Genomic DNA, 25,483 nt, shown 5'->3' with positions numbered 1-25,483 from the left:
GATCCTGAGGCAAAAGATACTGCCCAGCATAAGCTGGGATAGGTGTTTTGCTCATGGTTTTATCTGTTTCCGGCGTTTTCCAAAGTTAATGCTGCTGGGCTTCCCTGCTTTTATTAAAAAGTTTCTTTTCTGCACTAAGACTGTGCTCACAAGAGGGGAAGCTTTGCCTCGTAGAAGCACCCAGGGGGTGGTGTGTAATTGTCCCCGGTTACTGGGGTGGGTGCTCAAACCAGACCTGTGTTATATTCCTGGAAAGGAACCCCTAGATATTGAACCCGGCCCTGATCGCTGCCAACTCCACTGGCAGAAGGTTTCATAGATATCGACTTGTGACATACACAAAAGAAGAAGACTCCCTGCACTGACATGCAGCCACTTCTGGGGCAGGACAGGGCAGCTGAGAAACAGGACAAGGAAATATGTATGCTGTGTAGGACAGGAAGTGAGGAAGAATCACATGTCCTACATCTCAGCTCTTGGGAAAATTACAGGTTCTTGGCTTATTTCCTGAGATGGAAATTAGCCAGAATAAAGTTATTAGGAACCGAACTCTTGAGAAATTGGCCCTGGATTTTTAGTTTGAGTGAACGGCTGCAGGCTCCATTGACACAAAATCCAACCAGTGGAAGCTGCAGATACCCAGGTCCCCATTGTGGACGCTGGCCCAGAGATAACTAGACACCAACTGGCAGAGAGCAGAGGGATGCCTAGAGTTTTACGGGAATCCCCTAGGTGAGATATATGCACAATAGCTCACCAGAGGTGGCATGTGAGGTCTCTACCAACAGCCAGCAGCCAGCTGGTCTCCCTAATAGAGGCAAGATCTTTGTATGGGACACAGTTGAAGAGAGATGTAAAATGTAGAATATGACGCTCCAGAAGTGTGGAAGTGAAGCTTGTCACCTGCACCATGGCAATCCCTTTGGCTGAGCCAATCAGCACATAGAACAAAGCACAGCCATGGAGACAGGCTATATTCACTGTCTGGGCCCAGTGGGGGCCTGAGAATTTGCAAAGACCAAGGACCCTCAGCACAAGTCTCCAAAGAGAGACCTCCTCTGGGAAGAGAAAATGGTCTGTACCTACAAAGAAAGAGGAGAGGGGACAAGAGCTGCCTTTCACCCAGGAGGTGACTGACAGTGTTTGTCTCAGGAACAGGAGATCACAGCCAAGCCTGGAGTAAAACCCCGGAAGGACTGTGGGGTGAGCGTTGCTCTACCAGACAGAAAAGTATCTCGTTCAATGAGTCTAGGCTCTAGTCAAGGTGGTATGATTTTATTGGCCATGGAACCATTTCTTTCCAACCCTTCTCCTTGCTACTCCTCGAAACTCTACACTCTGTGAAATCACTTGTCCTTGGTGTGCCTATGAAGGGATCTAGGGCTGTGTGTTGTTTGGGGCAGAGATGGGAGCTGGAGCTGGTCAGCTGGGGGCCCTGTTCCTTTGGGAGCAGCGGATCTGTGACTGGGCGGGACAGGGGCTGGGTGCTGCAGGGGGATGCTCGGAGGGCTGGGGGCTGGAGTGTGCCTCTCACAACCCGGAAAGAAGCCACCCCGTGAGGCCTAAAGGGCACAGCTTGTGTTCTGTAGCCAGGAGAGTCGGGGAGCTTCCCCCCAGCGGGCACAGACAAGGTTTCCTCATGCCAGGGGCCCATGGCACCACACTGGGGCATTGGTGTCAGCACAACTGCAAGGGGAAAGCACCCCCTACTGACACCCCATCCCCCTATCTGCAGCACAGGCCCCTTGGCACTGCACTAGGGTACTGGTGCCAGCACGGACTTCAAGGAGAGAGCGCCCCCTACTGAGCCTCCACCCTGCTCCCTGCAGCACAGGCCTATAGAACCGCTCAGGGGAATTAGGGTCAGCACAGCGTGTGAGAGGAGAGCACCCCCTATTGGAACCGCCATATAGCTCCCTGAAGCACAGGCCCCAAGCACCATGCTGGGGTTAGTAACGGTTGTGAGGGGACAATGCCCTGTAATGAGCTTCCCACGCTCCTCCCTGCCACATGCACGGTGCTAGATGAGAGTTACCTGAGCACACAGCACCAGCATCTTCTCCGTGGTTACAGTTATTGTCTCCCCAAGGCCGAGCCCTGCATTCGGTGAGGGCAGCTTCTGTCCCTGCACAGTTGACGTCATCCAGCCAGATATGGTCTGATCCTCGCCCAAATCGAGCCCCTCCTGGGGCTGATAATGCCATTCCACAGCCCAGCTCCCTGCACACGACTCCAGCATCAGTTATGTTCCAGCTGTCATCACACACAGTTCCCCACCGTTGGTTGTGAAGCACCTCGACTCTCCCAGTGCAGCGACTCGGGCCATTCACTAGTCGGAGCTGAGCCACTTCTGAAATGCCTGAGTCTGCAAACACGCCAATGGAATAAACTCTCAGGGAGGTTCCTTTGCATCTGATCAGTAGTGATGCTGCGGAACATAGTGCCTCCCACTGGTGGGTCTGAACAGCCTCCACACACAGCTACCGCCTATCAGTGGGTCTCACTTCCACCACAGATATGCAGCCGCCACAAGGGTGCAGCTGAGAAACAGGCGAGGGAAATCTGGCCCAGTCATTTAGGCAGGACATGGGGAAGAATTCTGCATACAGTCACCATGGTGCCAAATATTAAAGGTTCATGGCTCATCAGCTAAGATGCTAATTGGCCGGGGCAATGGGGTTAGGAGCCTGATGCTTAACAAAGTGACCCAGGGTCCCTACTCCTTGTGAATGGCTGCAGGCTCCATCTGGCACTGAATCTGATCAGTGGGATTCATAGACTCCCAAGGCCCAAAGTGCCCCCTCTGACCACCTAGTCTGACCTCCTGTGTAGCACAGGCCAGAGACCTGCCCCAGAGTAATTCCTAGGGCAGATCTTTCAGAAACATCCAATCCTCATTTAAAGATTGCCAGTGAGGGAGGATCCCCCACAGCCATTGGTAAACAGTTCCAACAGTTAATAATCCTCATCATTACAAATTTGCACTTTATTTGTAATCTAAATGTGTCTCTCTTCAACTTCCAGCCTTCGGATCTTATGAAACACTTTCCTGTAAGATTGAAGAGTCCTCTATTATCACATTTCTGTTCCCCATGAGGGTAATTATAGACTGTGATCAAGTGACCCCTTTACCTTCTCTTTGTTAAACTAAACAGACTGAGCTCGTTGCATCTGTCACCACAAGGCAGGTTTTCTAATCCTTTGATCATTCTCATGGCTCTTCTCTGAACCTTCTTAAATTTATCAGCATCCTTCTTGAATTGTGGGAACCAGAACTGGATGTGATATTCTATACCTTGTGGGAGCGCCCTGTAACCCCCATATTCCTCATTTACATATAATTGTGATATTGCATATAAAGCATGCCACGTGAGGTATCATGGGAAAGGTTATGATCTGCTGAAAGCCATTGTTCCATCTAAATATGTGTATCATTAATGCATATAATATTATAAGAATTGAGTTGTATAGTTTTCACTAAAATATGCTGTGGGTTTGGGAAGCACCCAGATACTAGCTCACCAGAGACAATGACAAAAGAGCTAACAAATGCGCAGGTGGATGTCCAACAACCATCAACAGCCATTGTCCAGCAAGGGAGTTACAATTCAGTGACTCAGCTGCATAAGACCACACCTGGGAAATTGCTCAACCTTGACTGGGGACCAGACTTGCCTGGACTTGTGTTCTCCAAGCACATGGGACTAAGTGTATAAAACAGAACACAGCGGGCCCATGCTTGGCCTTTTCTCCTCCTCCCCCGCCCCACCTATGCTGCAAGCAACAAGGACACTCAGAAGACTGAAGACTCCAACAGAGAAGACTGGCCCAGGTTTCAAGGGCGATATCTGTGTACTAAGAACTGCAATATCCAGTGGAGTGAGAAAAACTGCTTAGTCTAGTTGTTGCCCAGTCTAATAGGGTTGAGAATTTAGGCTGCGTGCTTATATTTTATTTTATTTTGGTAACGAACTCTGATTTTTTGCCTATCACTTATAATCAATTAAAATATATCTTTTGTCATCAATAAATTTGTTTAACTATTTATCTTTACCACTAAATTTGCCTGAAGTGTTTGGTAAATCTCCTAAGATTTACAAAGGCTGGTGTATATCCACTTTCCATTGATGAAGTAGTGAACCAATTAATAAATTTGCACTCTTCATCTTGAGCAGTACAAGACGGTATATTCCTGAGGTACAAGGGTGGTAGCTGGGGGGATTTGGCTGGTGCCTTTCTCAGTGTGATTCATTAATGTCTCTGGGAGCATTCATGCAATCTAGCTGGGTGTGGGGGCTCCACATGCGGTTGTGCTGAGTGATTACAGTGCCTGGAGGGGTTTGCTGCTTGTCACTAGCAAAGCATTGTGTGAGACAAACCAGGCTGGAGAAAGTTAAGGGGGCACAACGGTCCCACAGTCCCAGGCTGCATCCCGGGGATCCCATCATACTGGAAACAGGATTCCCGCAGCGTTCGCACCAACTACAGAGGTAAAATAACCTCTCTACAGCTACTCAAGATTCCCCTGTGTACGCATCCCAGGATTGCATTAGTCCTTCTGGTCACAGTATCACTCTGGGAGCTCCTCTTCTTCTGATTATCCACCCCCCACCCACAAATCTTTCTCAGGGTCACTGCTTCCCAGACAGAGTCCCCACTCCTGTAAGTACAGCCCGCGTTCTGTGTTCCTAGATGTATAATTTTACATTTGGTCATATTAAAAGGAATCTTGTTTCCTTGTACCCAGCTTACCTAGCGATTCAGATCCCTATGTGTCAGTGACCTGTCCTGTTCTCTATTTACTAGTCTCCCAATTTTCGTGTTATCTGCAAACTTTCTGACTGATGTTTTTATGTTTTCTTCCAGTTCATTGATAAAAATGATAAGTAGCGTAAAGCCAAGCAGTGATCCCGCAGGGCCCCAGTCAAAACACATTTCCCGATGATGATTCTCCATTCCCAATTATGTTTTGAGACCAGTAAGTTGTCCAATTTTTAATCAGTTTAACGGGTGACACATTGATTTTGCATCGTTCTTGTGCAGTGTTAAGTCGAATGCCTTACAGAAATCTAGGGAGACACGGTGGGTGAGGCAATATCTTTCACTGAACCAGCTTCAGTTGGTGAGAGAAACAAGCTTTGGAGCTCACGCAGAGCTCTTCTTTGGGTCTGGGCTCTATGTAAGCTTGAGAGCTTGTCTCTCTCACCAAGAGAAACTGGTCCAATAAAAGACATTTCCTCACCCACCTTGTCTCTCTTGTATCCTGGGACCGACATGGCTGCAACTAAACTACATACAAAAATGGCAGATGTCTAAGCAGGGCACATCAGGGCTATGCCCTGAAGCAACCAAACCTCTCATCTCATAAGAATAAGACAGCAAGTGAGTCTGACGAGAACTCACTGGTCACAGAGCGCCCATAGGGCTGGAGTTGGGTGGGGGGATCAGAGTGAGCAGACATGGCAGAGGGACACTCACAGCGATGTATACACCTCAGCCTGCAGCACGGTGCCCTAGCACCATGCTGGGGCATTGGGGTCAGCACTGACTCAGAGAGAGAGCAGCCCCCTCCTGTCATCCCCAAACTGGCCCCTGCAGCAAGGCCCTTAGACACGACCTGGGGCTTTGTGGTAACGCAGGAGCCTGCAGGGAGAGCAGCCTCCGCTAAGCCCCAGCCCAGCATTTTGCATCAGGGTCAGAACTCACTGTGAGGGGAGAGCGCCCCAGTGAGTCCCCGAACTGCTTCTCGCAGCACTTACAGGGGCATGACAAAGGAGGGTTACCTGAGCACACAACGCCGGCATCTTCTCCGTGGTGACAGTTATGGTCTCCCCAAGACTTAGCCCTGCATTCGGAGAGGGCAGCTTCTGTCCCTGTGCAGTTAACCTCATCCAGCCAGATGGTGTCAGAACCTCTCCCAAAGTGAGCCCGCCCTGGGGCTGATAACGCCGTCCCACAGCCCAGCTGCCTGCACACGACTCTGGCCTCAGTTAAATCCCAGTTGTCATCACACACGGTTCCCCACTGCTGGTTGTGAAACACCTCGACTCTCCCAGCACAGAGACTAGAACCATCAACCAGTCGGATTGGAGCCTGCTCTGGAATGGCTGAATCTGCAAATGCGCCAAGGGAATAAACACTCAGGGAGATTCCTTTGCCTCTGATCACTAGTGACATTGGGGAACGTAGCGCCTCGGATCTGATCAGTCTCTACACATACCAATTGCCTGGCAGGGGCTCATTCTGCCCTACTAATACACAGCCACCTCTGGGATGGGAACGGGCAGCTGAGAGACAGGCCATGAAAACTCATGGGCTATATAGGAGAGGGAGTGAGGCAGAACCCTGTCTCCAGTCACACCAGTGGGAGATGTTACAGATTGAGGGGTAATTAGCTGAGATTGAAATCACTATGATAGGGGTAGGAGCCCCACACTTTATAAAGGGACCCAGGGTTTCTACTGCCCCTGAGTGCCTGGAGGCTCCATTCGACCCCAAATCCCACAAATGGGATCTATGGTTACCCAGCGCCCCATTGTGCTGTAATGGGGCAGGGGATCAGAGTGATCAGCGACGGGGAGGGTCTCTCACTGAGGCGTACGTACTGTTCCCTGCAGTGCAGGCCCTAAGTGCTGTGCTGGGACACGGGGCTCAGCACTGACTGTGAGGGAACAGCACCCCCTACTAAGCCCCCATCCCGCTCCCCACAACACCCACCGTGATGGATGAGAGTTACCTGAGCACACAACACTGGCATCTTCTCCGTGGTGACAGTTATGGATTCCCCAAGGCCGAGCCCTGCATTCGGAGAGGGCAGCTTCTGTCCCTGTGCAGTTAACCTCATCCAGCCAGATGGGATCAGAGCCTCGCCCAAATTGAGACCTCCCTGGGGCTGATAACGCCGTCCCACAGCCCAGCTGCCAGCACACGACTCTGGCCTCAGTTAAATCCCAGCTGTCATCACATACGGTTCCCCACTGCTGGTTGTGAAACACCTCGACTCTCCCAGCGCAGCGACTCGGGCCATTCACGAGTCGGAGCTGAGTCTGCTCTGAAATGTCTGAGTCTGCAAACACCCCAAGGGAATAAACACTCAAGTAAGTTGCTGTGCATCTGATCACTAGTGACCCTGGGGAAAATAGCACCTCCCACTGACGGCTGTGAACCACCTCTGCAACTGCCTGTCAGGGCTTCACTCCCCACCACTGACATTCAGCCACCTCTGGAGTGGGACAGGACTGCTGAGAGACCAGGCACAGAAACTCATGGGCTATGTAGGAGAGGGGGTGAGGAAGAACCCTGTCTCCAGTCACAGCAGTGGGGGATATAACAGGTTCAAGGGTAATTAGCTGAGATGGAAACCACCGGGAGTGAAGGGGGAAGGAGCCCCACTCTTCATAAAGGGATCCCAGGTTTCTACTGCCTCTGAGCGGCTGCAGGCTCCATTCACCCCCAAATCCCACAAATGGGATCTACGGTTACCCAGCGCCCCATTGTGCTGTCATGGGCCAGGGGGATCAGAGCGATTAGTGACGAGGAGGGTCTCTCACTGATGCACACGTACTGCTCCCTGCAGCGCAGGCCCTAAGTGCTGTGCTGGGGCACTGGGCTCAGCACTGACTGCGAGGGGAGAGCGCCCCCTACTGAGCCCCCACCCCGCTCCCTGAGGTACAGGCCCTAAGTGCTGTGCTGGGGCACTGGGGCCAGCACTGCCTGCAATGGGAGGATGTTATTCTTGAAACCGCCACCCTGCCCCCTACAGCACAACAGCCGTCAGCACCCTGGGACACTGGGGTCAGCACGAACTCCAGAGGGAAAGGCCCCCTTGTGTGGTCCCCAAACAGCTCCCTACAGCACAGTACCTTCACCCACATGGGGGCCAGCACTGACTGCGAGGGCAAAGCAGTCTCTCAGGAGCCCGCACACTTTCCCTACAGCACGGGCCCCTGGCACAGTGCTGTTACATTGGGATCTGAACTGACTGCCCCGTATTGAGCTCCTACCCCACTCCCTGCAGCATCCACCAGGATGGCGGAGGGTTACCTGAGCACACAACACCGGCATCTTCCACGTGGTTACAGTTATGCTCTCCCCAAGGCCTAGCCTTGCATTCGGAGAGGGCAGCTTCTGTCCCTGTGCAGTTAACCTCATCCAGCCAGATACGGTCAGTTCCCTGTCCAAACCGAGACCCGCGTGGGGCTGATAACGCTGTCCCACAGCCCAGCTGCCTGCACACGACTCTGGCCTCAGTTAAATCCCAGCTGTCATCACACATGGTTCCCCACTGCTCGTCGTGAAGCACTTCGAAGCCCGCTCCGAATGCAAGGCTAGGCCTTGGGGAGAGCATAACTGTAACCACGTGGAAGATGCCGGTGTTGTGTGCTCAGGTAACCCTCCGCCATCCTGGTGGATGCTGCAGGGAGTGGGATAGGAGCTCAATACGGGGCAGTCAGTTCAGATCCCAATGTAATAGCACTGTGCCAAGGCCGTTCACAGCGACTCAGGCCGTTCACCAGTCAGAGCTAAGCCACTTCTGAAATGCCAGAGTCTGCAAACACCCCAAGGGGATAAACACTCAGGGAGTTTCCTGTGCATCGGATCACTAGTGACACTGGAGAATGTAGTGCTTCCCACGCACGGGTCCACACAGCGAATACCCATCACGGGCTCACTCCCTACCACCGACATGCTCCTGCTTCTGGGGTGAATCAGGGCAGCTGAGAGACAAGCTCGGCAAAGTTGGCTGAGCTGTTTATGCAGGAAATGGGAAAGAATTAGGCACCTCCCATGCACTACAGGGCTCAAGCCCAGATCCACGAGCTTGCTGAACTGCAGCCTTACCTCTCACATCACCGGGAGATGAGGGAATTGTAGCTAATGGGCCACCAGCAGAGGCCCACCCACCACGAGCCGGTGACGAGAAGCAGACTGCTGATTGGACACCTCCAGCTGTAAAGCTCCCTGTTCCCATCCTACCCTTTGTCTGAGCAACTCCTTGCTAAGGCTGCTGCTGGCCAGACCCCAAGGACCGGATTCCTGCCACCTCACACGATTCCTGCTCCTTGCTCCCGTTACCACCCCTAGTTCCTGGCTCCAGCTGCCTGGCCCGGCCAGTTCCTCCTCCTTGCTCCCGTTACCACCCCTAGTTCCTGGCTCCAGCTGCCTGACCCGGGCCAGTTCCTCCTCCTTGCTCCCGTTACCACCCCTAGTTCCTGGCTCCAGCTGCCTGACCCAGGGCAGTTCCTCCTCCTTGCTCCCGTTACCACCCCTAGTTCCTGGCTCCAGCTGCCTGGCCCGGGCCAGTTCCTCCTCCTTGTTCCCGTTACCACCCCTAGTTCCTGGCTCCAGCTGCCTGACCCAGGGCAGTTCCTCCTCCTTGCTCCCGTTACCACCCCTAGTTCCTGGCTCCAGCTGCCTGGCCCGGCCAGTTCCTCCTCCTTGCTCCCGTTACCACCCCTAGTTCCTGGCTCCAGCTGCCTGACCCGGGCCAGTTCCTCCTCCTTGCTCCCGTTACCACCCCTAGTTCCTGGCTCCAGCTGCCTGACCCAGGGCAGTTCCTCCTCCTTGCTCCCGTTACCACCCCTAGTTCCTGGCTCCTGCTGCCTGGCCCGGGCCAGTCAGAGCTGCGGGGCACGTTACAGGTTCAGGGCTAATTGTTTGTGGTGCAAATTGTCCAGCATGGCTGAGTTAGGAGCCCAATTCTTGTCAAAGTGACCCTGGGTTTCTATCCCCAGGAGCGACTGCAAGCTCTGTTTGACACCAAGTCCCACAGCTGGGATCCATGCTTACCCAGCGCCCCATTGTGCCAGGGAGGGCGGGGGATCAGAGCGATCAGAGCAGGGAGAGGGCCTCTCACTGTGCCCCACACTCCACCCTCTGCAGCTCATGCCCCCTAGCGCCGCTCTGGGGAACTGTGAGCGTCGCTGACTGTGAGGCGAGAGCCCCATACCCTGCAGCACAGACCTTTTGTCAGCCAGCGGGAGGACTGGGGTCATCCCAGACTACTAGGGGAGAGCACCCCCTCCTGTGTTCCCAGCCTGCTCCCTTCAGTACAGGCCCATAGCGCTGCGCTGGGGCACGGGAACTCAGATGGGGAACCAGGGGCTGGGCTGAAAGCTTCCTAATCCACTCCCTGCAGCACCCACCGTGACAGAAGAGATGAGGCTTACCTGAGCACACAACACTGGCATCTTCCACATGGTTACAGTTATGCTCTCCCCAAGGCCGAGCCTTGCATTCGGAGAGGGCAGCTTCTGTCCCTGTGCAGTTAACCTCATCCAGCCAGATACGGTCAGTTCCCTGTCCAAACCGAGACTCACGTGGGGCTGATAACGCCGTCCCACAGCCCAGCTGCCTGCACACAACTCTGGCCTCAGTTAAATCCCAGCCGTCATCACACACGGTTCCCCACTGCTCGTCGTGAAGCACCTCGACTCTCCCAGCACAGCGACTCGGGCCGTTCACCAGTCGGAGCTGAGCCACTTCTGAAATGCCAGAGTCTGCAAACACCCCAAGGGGATAAACACTCAGGGATGGGCTAGAGGAAAGGAATATGGGGCTTGTTCCCTATCGTTTGCTCTGGCTCCCATTCAGTTCCAGTTTTCAGAGTTGCAGCCGTGTTAGTCTGTATTCGCAAAAAGAACTGGAATACTTGTGGCACCTTGGAGACTAACCAATTTATTTGAGCATAAGCTTTCGTGAGCTACAGCTCACTTCATCAGATGCATTCAGTGGAAAATACAGTGGGGAGATTTATATACACAGAGAACATGAAACAATGGGTGTTACCATACACACTGTAACGAGAGTGATCAGGTAAGGTGAGCTATTATCAGCAGGAGAGCAGGGTGCGGGGGGGGGGGGACCTTTTGTAATGATAATCAAGGTGGGCCATTTCCAGCAGTTGACAAGAATGTCTGAGGAACAGTGGGGAATGGGGGGTGGGAATAAACATGGGGAAATAGTTTTACTTTGTGTAATGACGCATCCACTCCCAGTCTTTATTCAAGCCTAAGTTAATTGTATCCAGTTTGCAAATTAATTCCAATTCAGCAGTCTCTCACTGGAGTCTGTTTCTGAAGGTTTTTTGTTGAAGAATTGCCACTCTTAGGTCTGTAATCGAGTGACCAAAGAGATTTAAGTGTTCTCCGACTGGTTTTTGAATGTTATAATTCTTGACGTCTGATTTGTGTCCATTTATTCTTTTACGTAGAGACTGTCCAGTTTGACCAATGTACATGGCAGAGGGGCATTGCTGGCACATGATGGCATATATCACATTGGTAGATGTGCAGGTGAACAAGCCTCTGATAGTTCCAGTGTGGCAGACTGGCTGGCTCAGGGGGGCTGAGAATGGGACACTGGGGGGTTCCTCTCTGGAGGTCACCAGCTCTGATCCAGCCCCAGGCATGGCGGAATGGCTGACTCGTGGGATGGAGGATGGGACACAGGGTCTTTCCCCCCAGCAGCTGGCTGGCTGCAGTACAGTCTGTACGAGGGGGACGAGCTGAGACAAAACATTGGGGGAAGGAGACCTGGAGCTTTGCCCCTGGAGGGCACCGGTTCCTGTTTGGCCCCAACTCAGGCAGGGGCAGTGGCTGGTGTGGGGGGAACAGGCACTGGGTTTTCACACCTGGGATCGTGGGTCCAAGCTGGTAGTGAGTGGAAGTTGCAGCCATTGCAGCTCTCTGATGCCCAAAATGTGAAATGAGCTGCTGGGGTTAATTCCCCTCCATGACAGGACAGGTGTGTGCAGCCCAGCCCAGCCCTCAGTCCGAGCGGCTCCCAGCTGAGGGGCAAAGGGCATAACTGGTCAGGAGACTGAACTGCCCTTTGCCCCTGCCTGAGCTCCCTCCCCGTCTGCGCCCCGACGCCCCCGTCTACCAGAGCCAACAGCAGCAGCTCCAAAGGGCTGTAGTTCTGCTCCCCCAAAGCCTCCACTGGCCCTGACTGGGGCTGACTCAGCTCCTCTATATTCCACAGCATCCAGACAGACAGGGCCTTCCAGACAGAGCACCCTCCTGTGGTGACAGCACTACGGCAGCCCAGCTCCTGGTACCCCACCCCCACCGCTCACAGGCCCCAGCTAGCATCACGGCACCCCAGTGTCGGTACACTGCACCTCCATTTGCCCTTTGCAGGGGTGAGGCCATTCACCAGCCACAGCCAGGGCTGAGCTGAAACTGCTCTAGCAATAACTAAAGGCAAAAATATCTGTTGGGGCAGATCATTCCTCAGGATAAATCTGGGGTCACCCCAGACTGATGCAGCTCAGCCAGCCGCTGCCAGAGCCCAAATTTCAATCGGTCTTACTGGGCAAAGGTGAGCCCTTGAGATGCTGAATTGCTGTGGCATTTCCACAGGTACCCAACAGCCAGGATGCCCTGCGCCTTGCTCACTCTGCCACACAGTGCACCTTGTTAACAATTCACTGGAGGGGAAACTGAGGCATGTAGCGAGGAAGAGATGGGCTGAGACCATGAGGTGAGTCTGGAGGAGGCAGGATTTGAACCCAGATTCCAGTTCTACACTTGAATGACTAGATTAAATAACCTTAACTCTGCCCTTCCTCGCCCCAATTTATGAGATAGCTGCACACTGCAGCATGCACCCCACACATACGGACAGACCCCGCACCCTCTGCCTATGTTTGTATTTACCTGCCATGGGGAATCCTGTCATGGAAACTGAAAGAAAGCAAAGAGATGAGATAAGTCTCTGTCTCCATGGCTGGACACCTTGGGGATCTCCAAACAAGGCTGATGTAAGCTGCGGCCTGAGTCAGCTCTCCCTTGCCATCTCCTAATGCACTGAGAGAAAAGACTCAGAGGCACGTTGAATTTCAGTGACCTATCTACTGCCTCTCGGGGCGGTGGGTTGCCCCTCCTGCCCCTCCGGTCGGCGTCGGTAGCGTCGACCCAGAAATGCTTTAGCTGCAGAGCTGCCACTGTGCCACTGTAATGTTTCAAGTGCAGAAGAGCCCTAAGTAGCCGGCAAAAGACAAGACGTGGTTAGTGACATCAGAACCAGTGATACTGCACCACACTTTCCAAACCAAGCCACCTGCTTTCACACTGCCTGCATCGCTGAAGGACCCCCACACCTGGCTTCCCGCCCCGACCTTGAGTGTGCAGGCCCACTGGAGTGGCAGATTTATAGAAATTTTGGTGGTGCCCAGAACCCGCCCCCCAAACTCCACCCTCCACCTGCCTAAGGTTCTGGGAGGGAGTTTGGGTGGGGGGAGGAGGTCTGGGGTGCAGGCCCTGGCCTGGGGATTAGGGTGCAGGAGGGGTGCAGGCTCTGGGAGGGAGTTTGGTTGTGGGAGGGGGTCTGGGGTGCAGGCTCTGGGATGGAGTTTGGGTGCTGGGTGTAGGCTCCGGGACGGCATTTGGGGGTGGAGGGGTGCAGAGGGAGGGGGTTCAGGCTCTAGGACAGTGTTTGGGGGACGGAGGGGGTGTGTGGGAAGGGGGAGGAGGTGCAGGCTCTGGGAGGGAGTTTGGGGATAGGAGAAGGTTCAGGGATGAGGGCTGTGGGGCTGGGGATGAAGGGTTTGGGGTGTGGGAGGGGCTCAGGGCTGGGGCAGAGGATTAGGGTGCGGGGGGATGAGGGCTGGGGCTGGGGATGAGGGGTTTGGGAGGGGCTCAGGGCTGGGGCAGAGGATTAGGGTGCAGGGGGATGAGGGCTCTGTCTGGGGCTGGCGTTGAGGGGTTTGGGACATTGGAGAGGCTCAAGGCTAGGGTGGAAGGGCTGGGTAACGGCAGCCTGCCCCGCCATCAGTGACGGGGGCACTAGGACCCTGCGGCAGCAGTTGATGCGGGGAGCCTGCAGAGCAGAGTCCCTGTGAGCTGCAGGCTCCAGGGTAGGTGCGTGGGGGCAGCAAGTGGGGGCCGCGGGACACTCGGAGGAGGTGCAGGGGGGGGGCAGGGGGGGCCGGGGGAGAGACCCGGCCCAAACATTGCCGGGGGGAGGGACAGCTCAGTGGTTTGAGCATTGGCCTGCTAAACCCAGGGTTGTGAGTTCGATCCTTGAGGGGGCCATTTAGGGATCTGGGGCAGAAATTGGGGATCGGTCCTGCTTTGAGCAGAGGGTTGGACTAGACACCTCCTGAGGTCCCTTCCAACCCTGATATTTTGTGATTCACCAGCGGCCCACACAACGCGCCGCCCAGAGCGGTGTGACACCCGCACAGCCGCTAGGTGGCGATGCCTGGAGTCAGAAGGGGCCCCAGGCAGCCTGATCCCCCAGCCGGCCAGGAAAGCTGCCCCGCCCCCTCTCCACCCCTCAACCCCCTCCTCTGGGCTACGTGTCCCGGGGGCAGCAGCAGGGGTCAGGCGCCATCGGCACTCACCGGGCGGCGGGTTGTAGAGTGACCTTGCCCCGGCCTGGGGAGGAGATGGAGCGGTGGGGAGGGGGCATGGGATGGGGGAAGTGGGGGCTGGGGGAAAGAGGCAGTGGGGAGGGGAGGAGATGGAGCGGTGGGGAAGGGGCATGGGATGGGGGAAGTGGGGGCTGGGGGAAGAGGCGGAGGGGAGGAGATGGAGCAGTGGGGAAGGGGCATGGGATGGGGAAGTGGGGGGAAGCTGGAGCCCAGCGTGTGGCATCCCCTTGGCAGAAGCTGGGGCTCCCCCGTTAAGCAGGCCCATCGAAACTTCACCCTGACAAGCCCCACCTCCCCTGCATCTGTACCACCCCCACCTAAATGAACCCCACCTGCCCTGCACCTAGACCCCCCTGCTGAGCCCCAAACACCTTCACCTGGATCCCCTGCAGAATCCCATTGCCCCTGCAACCCCCCAGTGAGCATCTGTGCATCCAGATCTCCCACTGAGCCACCCACACCCAGATTGCCCCGCAGAGAACTCTCTTACCCCTACCTGGATACCCCCACACTAAGTCCCTCTGCACTTGGATCCTGCTGCCGGCCTGAGCCTGCTCACCCACACCTGGGGCACCTGGCACAGAGGAGCAGGGCCCAGGGTGTTTCTGAGGCCAGCCTGGCCCTTGCACTGTGTCAGGGTCAGGTGCAGCCTCACGGCCGAGTCCCTGTCCCAGGGATGGGTGGGGGGAGGCTGCAGGTAATCTCCCACCTCCATGCAACTAGTGGCCTGTGCTCCCCACTGCCAGAGAACCATGAACTGGCCAGGAGTTACTTTAGGCTGGAAATGAGAAGAAGGTTCAGGAACAGCCTCCTAATGGGTGAGGGGAGAACGTGCTAACTCACGTGAAGATGGCGCTTGATAAGTGTGTGACTGGGATTATATAACATGCCCTTCCAGCCCTGTGTCCCATGTTCCTAAAGAGACCAGCCCAGGGCGGCTGAGAAACACCTCCAGGACTCAGAGACATGCGAGTTTCTTTTTACTCTTTTAACATTTAACAAAAGTTAAACTAATTGTATTGTAAAATCGGACACACAGCTAGATAGATCCTGGTTCCACTCCCTGCTCAAATCACTAGACCTCACTCCCCTTCCCAAGGCAGAATAGACCCCAGGATTTCTGGCTCCCAGGACAGCTGTAGCTGATGGGTGGGGCTGGAGAATCACAGGTTGCCCCCAGGGCTATTCAAAGCCAGAGCAAAGGGAAAAGGCCACTCACCCCAAAACCAGGCCAGGAGGATGGGGACCTTTGTGTTCCCGGCTCCAGCATAGGCAGCTGAGCTCCTGCCAAAGGGGTGCCCATCTGGGAGCAGGAGGCACCCGGGAAACCCCATGTTCATCGCACAGTCCTTGTGGGGCAGCGTGGCCAGGCGTTAGGGCAGGCAATCGTCCTTGTGAGAGAGGCAGGCTGAGGTCTGTGTGACAGTCACAGGCTGGGGGGCTGGGGAGATGGGGCAGGCACCCAAGGGGGCAGGGATCCAAGGGGACAGGGGATGTGACAGGCCTGTCACTGCAGAGACCCCTCCCTCCACGCCCCCCAGCAGTGACCCAGTGGGTGTGTGCAACTGAGTCCACAGAGGAGAAGTGATCCTTGTGCTCTGCGCTGTGGCTTTATTTATATCATTGGATTGTGAAATACGTGTTCCTGGAACATGCTGAGCAAACAAACCCCTCTTGGAACAGCTGGTTCTGGGACACATGGGGTGCAGGGACTGTCCCCGGAGCTGGTTCATCGGGAGTCAGCAGAACTGATCCACGGAGGCCTGGTGGACACGGGACGGGCGCACGGGTTGGACTGAGTGTGCGAGGATCATTCCATGCAGTTAAAGCGATGCTGAGGGCTGTGTGGATGCTCTTACTCCAGATGAAGGAGGCTGAGGCTTGGCCTGATCTACACCTAAAGCTTAGGTCAACCCAGCTACATTGCTCAGGGGTGTGAAAAATTCGGACCCCTGGAGACGGGATTAAGCCGACCTAAGCCCTAGTGCAGACACCAGAAGGTGGAATGAAGAATTCTCCCATCAGCCTGGCTACTGCCGCTTGGAGGGTGGATTAACTACGGTGACGGCAAAGCCCCTTCCAGTGCTGCAGCGTCTGCATCACGACACCACAGCGACGTAGCCGCAGCGCTGGGCTGTGGTCCTGCTGCGGTTGTGGTGTAGACACAGCCCTTGTCTGCCCAGGGATGGGACATCACTGCACTGGCCTCACCCCGTGGGGACCCCCCCCAGTGTACCTAGAGCAGGTCCATTCACACCTGAGCTTACGCCCAAGCCACCTTCCCATGTTATCATCTCGGCAAATCCCAAAAGGACGTGGCCTCCTTGCAGATTGAGCGTCACGCGACTCAGTCTCTGGCTAGCTTCTGAAGGCGCTCGGGGTGGCTCTATGTGCTGCTCTGTCTGCAGGTGCCACCCCCGCAGCTCCGATTGGCTGTGGTTCCCAGCCAATGGGAGCTGCTAAGCCGATGCTTGTGGTGGGGGCTGCATGTGGAGCCCCCTGGCTGCCCCTATGTGTAGGAGCTGGAGGGGGGACATGCCACTGTGTCTGAGAGCCACACGGAGCCATGGCAGGCAGGGGGCCTGCCTTATCCTGCTGCACTGCCAACCGGACTTCTAAAGGCCCGGTCAGTGCTGCTGACTGGAGCCGTCAGGGTCCATTTTTGACTGGGTGTTCTGGTTGAAAACCGGACACCTGGCAACCCTAGAGTCCCCCAGGGGCAGGTTCTTCCCTCTGGCTTAGCTTCCTGCAGCTTCCTCTGACGCAGCTGGTTCTGCCCAGCAACAGAGAGGCGCCTGGGCTGGGTGGGACCCTGGTCTGCTCTGCTCTGGCAGCTGCTCTGTCTCATGTAAAGATCCCAAAGTGCAGTGGCGGCATAAAAGGATTGTTCCAGCTGGAGTTTGTTTACAGCCCCCATGAGTGGCCGTGCTGCTTCCCTCGGCCATGTGGGAGGAGCCCTTGGGAATCTCCCAGGGCTGGGTGAGAGCTCCCAGAGGGGGATAAGTGAGAGCTGTCAGAGAGAGCGTGGACTCGAGAGCTCAGGCTGTCATTGCAGGGAAGAGGGTTCAGCATCTTTAACTGACAGGTCTTTTCTTCCCAATGTACATTCAGCATCGGAATTAAATAGGGTTAACCCATCCCAAAGCATTTGAAACAATATAAATAACCCCCCTTCCCCTCTCTGGCCTGGTCCCCCCCTGGAGTCACCAGGTTCAGAAGTACTGAGCTGGTCCCAGTCCCTGTGAATCCACAGGGAGGTGCTGGAAGCCTCAGCACCCTCAGTCCCTGCAAACCAGCTGTCTCCTGTGTCTAAGCTGGGGTCAGGTGGGGGCAGCTGCAGCAACTGCTGAATCAGGCTGTCCTGAGCCCCAGTGGGGACAGAGAGACACAGGGTCTGCAGAAGAAGGAAGAGCTATAAGAGGTGACACAGGGAGTCAGGGCTATGCCTGGCTGGACTGGGACCCACAGCATTAATCCCATCAGTGCAGTCAGCACAGCCACCCTCTCCAGCCCCAGAGCCGCTCAGTAATCCCCGCAAACCCTAGGTATCACTTTTGGAGAAGGGGGACCGGAGATTGACCTGTGCCTGCAGGCAGGACTCTCCTCCCCGTCACACTGCCTCTGGTGGTGATGGCTGGAGCCTCTCCCTTCTCTGCACTCGGGATTGGCCAGCTCCTTCCCCGTGGACCAGATGCACCCCAGTATCAATGGTTCAGCTCCCTGCCTGCAACGGGGCTGCCCACGATTCACATCGGGGGAAAGTTCATCCCGGCCTCTCTCCTCCCTTTGGTGAGGTACCAGCACTTCCTGAACCGCTGGCATGTGCAGGGCACAGATCCCTCGACGTAGAGGCCAGCAGGAACTGCTCCTATCCCCCAGTCTGGGCCCTGCCACTCCCAGGCCAGACAATTGCACCCAGTGACTCCTGCATCCAGCCCAGTAGCTGCTGTTGGAGGTAGAGTGGGGCATTTAGTGAGGCCTGTGGCACAGTGGGAAACATCAGGGTCAATCTGTTCTGTCTTGTTGCCTCCATGGTCAAATAGGGTCTCCACTTGGTGTTACGAGCTGAGCTCTGGTCTGACCACGCCCTAGCAAGGCCCTGGTGGTGTATGGCCATCAGCTGCCCTGCCTAGGAAAGGGGCTTGACTCTTCCTTGAAGGACAATCTCAGAGAAGCCATGAAGTTTGCAACCCTAGGGCCACCAACTCTGAAGGTCTCTCAGCTACCAGCACAGCGGAGCAGTGGGCTCTACACAGGAGTCCAGCGGGGAGATGGGACAAGCATTCTAATGGAGCATGGGGCAGAAAGGACAGAGGCTGCATTTAAGAGGGTTTCTCTGTGAGGGTCAGGGATTGTCCATTGCCACAAGCAGGGAGGCTGGGCTGGAGAAGAAGGCTGGAGGGATTCAGCCCAGCTGGGCCAGACCTTAGACTCACGGATAGGGTGAGATCAGACATCAGCAGGCGTCTGTAACTCTCTAGTGCTTTGGAAGAGTGAAATAACTGAAGTTAGGAAATCCCTTTGCTAGGCCCATGCTCCTGGCTTGCCACCTACGCTGTCCCCGACTGGGTTACATTAGAAGGCAGAGTGCCTCCAGCTCTGGGTGTCAGGAGCTCTGGGGGGGGCTGGACTGCAGAGTCCCACTGTGACATTATTGACATGAACTGTGACATGAACTGAATGCATCCGAGCTCATGAAAGCTTATGCTCAAATGAATTGGTTAGTCTCTAAGGTGCCACAAGTCCTCCTGTTCTTTTTGCGAATGCAGACTAACACGGCTGCTACTCTGAAACCTGTGACCATATATATCATTGTCCTATGGTTGCACCAGGTCTTGTACAGAGGAGGTCAAGTGGTGTGTCTATGGAAAGGTTGTAGTTTGCTGGTTATGATTATGCTATCTGTATGTGTGTATCATTTTTGTATTTGAAGTTATGAATATTGGCTATGTACTTATATCTCATTATGCTTGATTCTAAGTAGCCTCAGTGAAGCATTTAGTCAGCTTCTTGAGAGAGGACTATTCTCAGTAAGTGCCCAATCAAGAAACACTTAACAGACAATGGACTTTGGGAGACACCAATCCACACCTGATCTTTCCTGGGAACGTTCAAACTAACATGTAAACAATGGCATCAGCCTGCAAAAAGCTGAATCATTCATGGACATGTGATTTGCCCAGGTGGCTACAAACTCCATCTTGTTGCTGTGACTTTGCACAGTAGAACAAAGGGGTTTCCGCCCACAAGAGAGAATATAAAAGGCCCTGGAAGCCTCTCCATTTTGTCTTCAACTGGCTCAAGAGATGGCCCTTCCACCCCAAAGGGATGCCTGAAAAAAACTGGAACAAAGGACTGTAACTATGGGGGTGTGAGTGATTGCTGGAACCAGGCCATAAATTACAATGTTGGTCTGAAAAGGATTGGGCCCAGATGAGGAAGGAGTCCAGTCTGTGAAAGAAGCTTATTGGAACATCTCTGAGGATGAGATTTCATCTGTAATCAGTTTCTTAATGTATTAGGCTTGACTTGCATGTTTTGTTTTATTTTGCTTGGTAACTTACTTTGTTCTGTCTGTTATTACTTGAAACCACTTAAATCCTATTTTTTATATTTAATAAAATCATTTTTGTTTATTAATTAACCCAGAGTAAGCAATTAATACCTGGGGAAGCAAACAGCTGTGCGTATCTCTCTATCAGTGTTATAGAGGGCGGACAATTTATGAGTTTACCCTGTATAAGCTTTATACAGAGTAAAACAGATTTATTTCGGGTTTGGATCCCTTTGGGAACTGGGTATCTGGGTGTTGGAGACAGGAGTACCTCCTAAATGGTTTTTAGTTAAAGCCTGCAGCTTTGGGGGATGTGGCTCAGATCTGGGTCCGTGTTTTCAGCAGGCTAGCGTGTCTGGCTCAACAAGACAGGCTTCTGGAGTCCCAAGCTGGCAGGAAAAACAGGCTCAGAGGTAGACTCAGCACGTCAGGCCACAGTTCCAAAGGGGTCTCTGTGACCCAGCCCATCACACCCTCATCCCACAAGGAAGGGCTCAGCCAAGGGATCTGGGCCAGGCATGCGCCCTATAGACCCAGAGCCAGGAACAATGAGGACACTCAACCCAGACCCTGCTGGCTTGGAAGCAGGTGGGGCCCTGTGGCTGGGCTGCGGAAGAGCAGACTGGTGACTGCCAGAGGGGGCTGGGCCAGGCTGTAACCCCGCCACCCCATCCTGACTGACAGGTTCCTTGTGGTGGTAAATCCCCCAGCCCTGGGGGAGCCGTTCTGGTGTGTCACTCCCCCTCCCTGTGACACCAAGCCTGGATGGTTTGCCTGGCCAGCCCTGCACTAAGTGCCTTTTCTCCTCCTCTGTGCCAGGCCCGGTGACCCCAGCCAAAGCCATGCTGCTCAGAGATCACAGTGTGGGGTGGAATCATGCCGGGGGGGTCGCAGAGCCAGGGAAATACTTGGGAACCCTAAGCTGGGTCGCTGTGGGTGCAGGCTGCTAGCAAAGCTGCTGCTTCATAGGGCTCCACAGGCTCCGCTGCCCCATTGACACAGGCTCTGGCTCCCCTGCAACCCCCGCTCCAGTTACGCCTCCCCACAGCCTGAGTGTTTGGAGCTGGGAGCCAGCCCCTTTCTGGGCATCCCCCCACTCCCAGTAGTGATAGTGGCTGGGCTGCATCCGCCAATGGGAGGCGCTAACTGGAGTGGGACAGAGCCGGAGCCTGTGTCCACAGGGAAGAAAATGGAGCCGGCCCGGGAAGCAAGGCCCAGCCGCTCTGTCCTGCACAAAGGGGAGGGGCTCAGCCCCATGTTGCCCAGTTCTGCTTAGCGCCCCCCATTCATAGCGTGCATCCTGCCCATTCCCAAAGCTGTGGGTGTGTCCAGAATGTAATTGGCTGTTTGGGAGCTGGGGGGATGGAACTGGCTGTTTGGGGTCATTCACGCCAAGAATGGGCAGTATCAGTTTGGGGTCATGCAGGTGATGGAGGGTTCTTGGGGGGAGGAAGCTGAGGAAGGGCCACGCAGGGAGGTCGGGGGGGGGGGGGCTACCTGAAGGGGACTGGATAATCTTGGATGCCTTTCTATGACATGCTCCAGCCCAGCCACAAGCTAGGGGTTAGATGCAGGGCTTGCCGGGGGAGGGCCTCTGGCCTATGCTATGCAGAAGGTCAGACTGGATGGTCACAAGAGTCCCTGCTGACCTTGCAATCTAGGAGCGTGACTCTTGCAAAATGACTCAGGAAAAGAGCAGAGAGGGAGGGGGAGGATGGGAGGAAGATAGCGAGGGTGGAAAGGAGCACAGGAGGGAAGGGAAGACAGGGCAGGATCTCATGTGCACGAGGCTGGGGTCCTTGATTGTCCAGTGCTGATGGCCAGGTGCCCTCACTGACATGCCGGCCTGGACATCCCAGTGACTGAAGCTCAGCAACAAAGACAGAGTCTCTGGAGCGAAGTAGAAGCTGTCAACCTTTTCCCAGGGAATCCCAGAGGTCTGCTCTGCCAGTTTGGTCCTCAAAGTCTCCCTTTTTAAAGCTCTGTCAAGGCTAATTCCCCACTCTGGCAAGGATTCTAAAAATTAATACTGGCCACTCCAGGTTAGTATTAAACTCCCAGGGTTACAGCTTTTCTCCGACCTTGGACTAGTAGATGTTGCCACCACCCAAGTGCAGAACCCCTTTGGGAGCCCAGGAAGGTGCACTTGGGAATTCCTTCCTGTCAGGTACCCTCAAGCCCTTTCACACCCCCTCCTGGGAAAAGATGACCGGGGGGGCGGGAAGGAAATCAGCTGTTGCAACCAGCTAATTAAACAATATGTGCACAAAAGAATCCAATTCTGTTCTTAAAAAGGGTAAATTTTATTAATGAAAAAAGAAAGAAAATACACACGGGAACTCAGGCTATTGCTAAATTTTAAAAGAGCAACTACAAGGATTAAGCACCAAGAATAGCTTTCCTAAGGTCCAGCTTAAAGGTTACAAGCAAAACAAAAGCACCTGGGGTTAGCACAGAGGAATCCACAAGCCATAACAAAATCAAAGGGATAAACCTAATTGTGTCTATCTAGACATTTCCTGATCTATTTACCTGTCTGGGGTTTTAAAGGAGTAGTTTCTAGGTATGATTTTTTCATGCCTGGCCCAAGCTTCTTACAGCATAGCTGCTGCCCTGTCCACCTCTCCCTGGGAGAACAGCAACAGACAGACAAAAGGGGAGTCTTTTTTCAATTTTAAAAAGTTCTAGCCTTCTCATCCCCATGGAAGGAAAAGGCCTGGGTAGAGACCGTCGAATAGTGGAAGTCAATGAATGGCTACGCAGGTGGTGTCGGAGAGAAGGCTTTGGATTCTTTGACCATGGGATGGTGTTCCAAGAAGGAGGAGTGCTAGGCAGAGACGGGCTCCACCTAACGAAGAGAGGGAAGAGGATCTTCGCAAGCAGGCTGGCTAACCTAGTGAGGAGGGCTTTAAACTAGATTCACCGGGGGAAGGAGACCAAAGCCCTGAGGTAAGTGGGGAAGTGGGATACGGGGAGGAAGCACGAGCAGGAGCGCGTGAGAGGACAGGGCTCCTGCCTCATACTGAGAAAGAGGGACGATCAGTGAGTTATCTCAAGTGCCTATATACAAATGCAAGAAGCCTGGGAAACAAGCAGGGAGAACTGGAAGTCCTGGCACAGTCAAGGAATTATGGTATGATTGGAATAACAGAGACTTGGTGGGATAACTCACATGACTGGAGTACTGTCATGGATGGATATAAGCTGTTCAGGAAGGACCAGGCAGGGCAGAAAAGGTGGGGGAGTTGCACTGTATGTAAGGGAGCAGTATGACTTCTCAGATCTCAAGTATGAAACTGCAGAAAAACCTGAGTGTCTCTGGATTAAGTTTAGAAGTGTGAGCAACAAGGGTGATGTCGTGGTGGGAATCTGCTATAGACCACCAGACCAGGGGGATGAGGTGAACGAGGCTTTCTTCCGGCAACTCACGGAAGTTACTAGATTGCAGGCCCTTGTTCTCATGGGAGACTTCAATCACCCTGCTGGGAGAGCAATACAGCGGTGCACAGACAATCCAGGAAGTTTTTGGAAAATGTAGGGGACAATTTCCTGGTGCAAGTGCTGGAGGAACCAACTAGGGGCAGAGCTCTTCTTGACCTGCTGCTCACAAACCAGGAAGAATTAGTAGGGGAAGCTAAAGCGGATGAGAATCTGGGAGGCAGTGACCATGAGATGGTCGAGTTCAGGATCCTGACACAGAGAAGAAAGGAGAGCAGCAGAATACGGACCCTGGACTTCAGAAAAGCAGACTTTGACTCCCTCCGGGAACTGATGGGCAGGGTCCCCTGGGAGAATAACTTGAGGGGGAAAGGAGTCCAGGAGAGCTGGCTGTATTTTAAAGAATCCTTATTGAGGTTACAGGGACAAACCATCCTGATGTGTAGAAAGAATAGTAAATATGGCAGGCGACCAGCTTGGCTTAACAGTGAAATCCTTGCTGATCTTAAGCACAAAAAAGAAGCTTACAAGAAGTGGAAGATTGGACAAATGACCAGGGAAGATTATAAAAATATTGCTCGGGCATGCAGGAGTGAAATCAGGAAGGCCAAATCACACCTGGAGTTGCAGCTAGCAAGAGATGTTAAGAGTAACAAGAAGGGTTTCTTCAGGTATGTTAGCAACAAGAAGAAAGTCAAGGAAAGTGTGGGCCCCTTACTGAATGAGGGAGGCAACCTAGTGACAGAGGATGTGGAAAAAGCTAATGTACTCAATGCTTTTTTTGCCTCTCTCTTCACGAACAAGGTCAGCTCCTAGACTACTGCACTGGGCAGCACAGCATGGGGAGGAGATGACCAGCCCTCTGTGGAGAAAGAAATGGTTCGGGACTATTTAGAAAAGCTGGACGAGCACAAGTCCATGGGGCCAGATGCACTGCATCCGAGAGTGCTAAAGGAGTTAGCGGATGTGATTGCAGAGCCATTGGCCATTATCTTTGAAAACTCATGGCGATCCGGGGAAGTCCTGGACGACTGGAAAAAGGCTAATGTAGTGCCCATCTTTAAAAAAGGGAAGAAGGAGGATCCTGGGAACTACAGGCCAGTCAGCCTCACCTCAGTCCCTGGAAAAATCATGGAGCAGGTCCTCAAGGAATCAATTCTGAAGCACTTAGAGGAGAGGAAAGTGATCAGGAACAGTCAGCATGGATTCACCAAGGGCAAGTCATGCCTGACTAATCTAATTGCCTTCTATGACGAGATAACTGGCTCTGTGGATGAGGGGAAAGCGGTGGACATGTTGTTCCTTGACTTTAGCAAAGCTTTTGACACTGTCTCCCACAGTATTCTTGCCAGCAAGTTAAAGAAGTATGGGCTGGAAGAATGGACTATAAGGTGGATAGAAAGTTGGCTAGATCGTCGGGCTCAACGGGTAGTGATCAATGGCTCCATGTCTAGTCTATCAAGTGGAGTGCCCCAAGGGTCGGTCCTCGGACCAGTTTTGTTCAATATCTTCATAAATGATCTGGAGGATGGTGTGGATTGCACCCTCAGCAAGTTTGCAGATGACACTAAACTGGAAGGAGAGGTAGATATGCTGGAGGGTAGGGATAGGATACAGTGGGACCTAGACAAATTGGAGGATTGGGCCAAAAGAATTCTGATGAGGTTCAGCAAGGACAAGTGCAGGGTCTTGCACTTAGGACGGAAGAATCCCATGCACCGCTACAGACTAGGGACCGAATGGCTCGGCAGCAGTTCTGCAGAAAAGGACCTAGGGGTTACAGTGGATGAGAAGCTGGATATGAGTCAACAGTGTGCCCTTGTTGCCAAGAAGGCCAATGGCATTTTGGGATGTATAAGTAGGGGCATAGCGAGCAGATTGAGGGACGTGATCATTCCCCTCTATTCGACATTGGTGAGGCCTCATCTGGAGTACTGTGTCCAGTTTTGGGCCCCACACTTCAAGAAGGATGTGGATAAATTGGAGAGAGTCCAGCGAAGGGCAACAAAAATGATTAGGGGACTGGAACACATGAGTTATGAGGAGAGGCTGAGGGAGCTGGGATTGTTTAGCCTGCAGAAGAGAAGAATGAGGGGGGATTTGATAGCTGCTTT

The 25,483-nt window shown here is 53.8% G+C and overlaps 1 protein-coding gene across 3 annotated transcripts in view; it reads right to left on the bottom strand.

Moving 5' to 3' along the window:
• LOC125629384 (scavenger receptor cysteine-rich domain-containing protein DMBT1) overlaps positions 1-15,804 on the bottom strand; it is a 90,707-nt gene extending 74,903 nt beyond the window's left edge. For all 3 annotated transcript variants that reach the window (XM_075122542.1, XM_075122543.1, XM_075122544.1), the window contains exons 1-6: positions 15,597-15,804; positions 12,660-12,686; positions 10,170-10,499; positions 6,737-7,066; positions 5,784-6,113; positions 2,036-2,365 (exon numbers count right to left, since the gene is read on the bottom strand). In XM_075122542.1, the coding sequence (XP_074978643.1) occupies positions 2,036-2,365; positions 5,784-6,113; positions 6,737-7,066; positions 10,170-10,499; positions 12,660-12,686; positions 15,597-15,717 (1,468 nt within the window). In that variant the 5' untranslated portion in view covers positions 15,718-15,804. The remainder of the gene's footprint in view (positions 1-2,035; positions 2,366-5,783; positions 6,114-6,736; positions 7,067-10,169; positions 10,500-12,659; positions 12,687-15,596) is intronic.
• Positions 15,805-25,483: the final 9,679 nt, after the last annotated feature.

Source organism: Caretta caretta, chromosome 23, assembly GCF_965140235.1.
Source record: "Caretta caretta isolate rCarCar2 chromosome 23, rCarCar1.hap1, whole genome shotgun sequence".
NCBI classification, from domain to species: domain Eukaryota; kingdom Metazoa; phylum Chordata; order Testudines; family Cheloniidae; genus Caretta; species Caretta caretta.
Note: the sequence above shows the minus strand (reverse complement) of the source record. Positions and strands in the feature narration are given on the sequence as shown.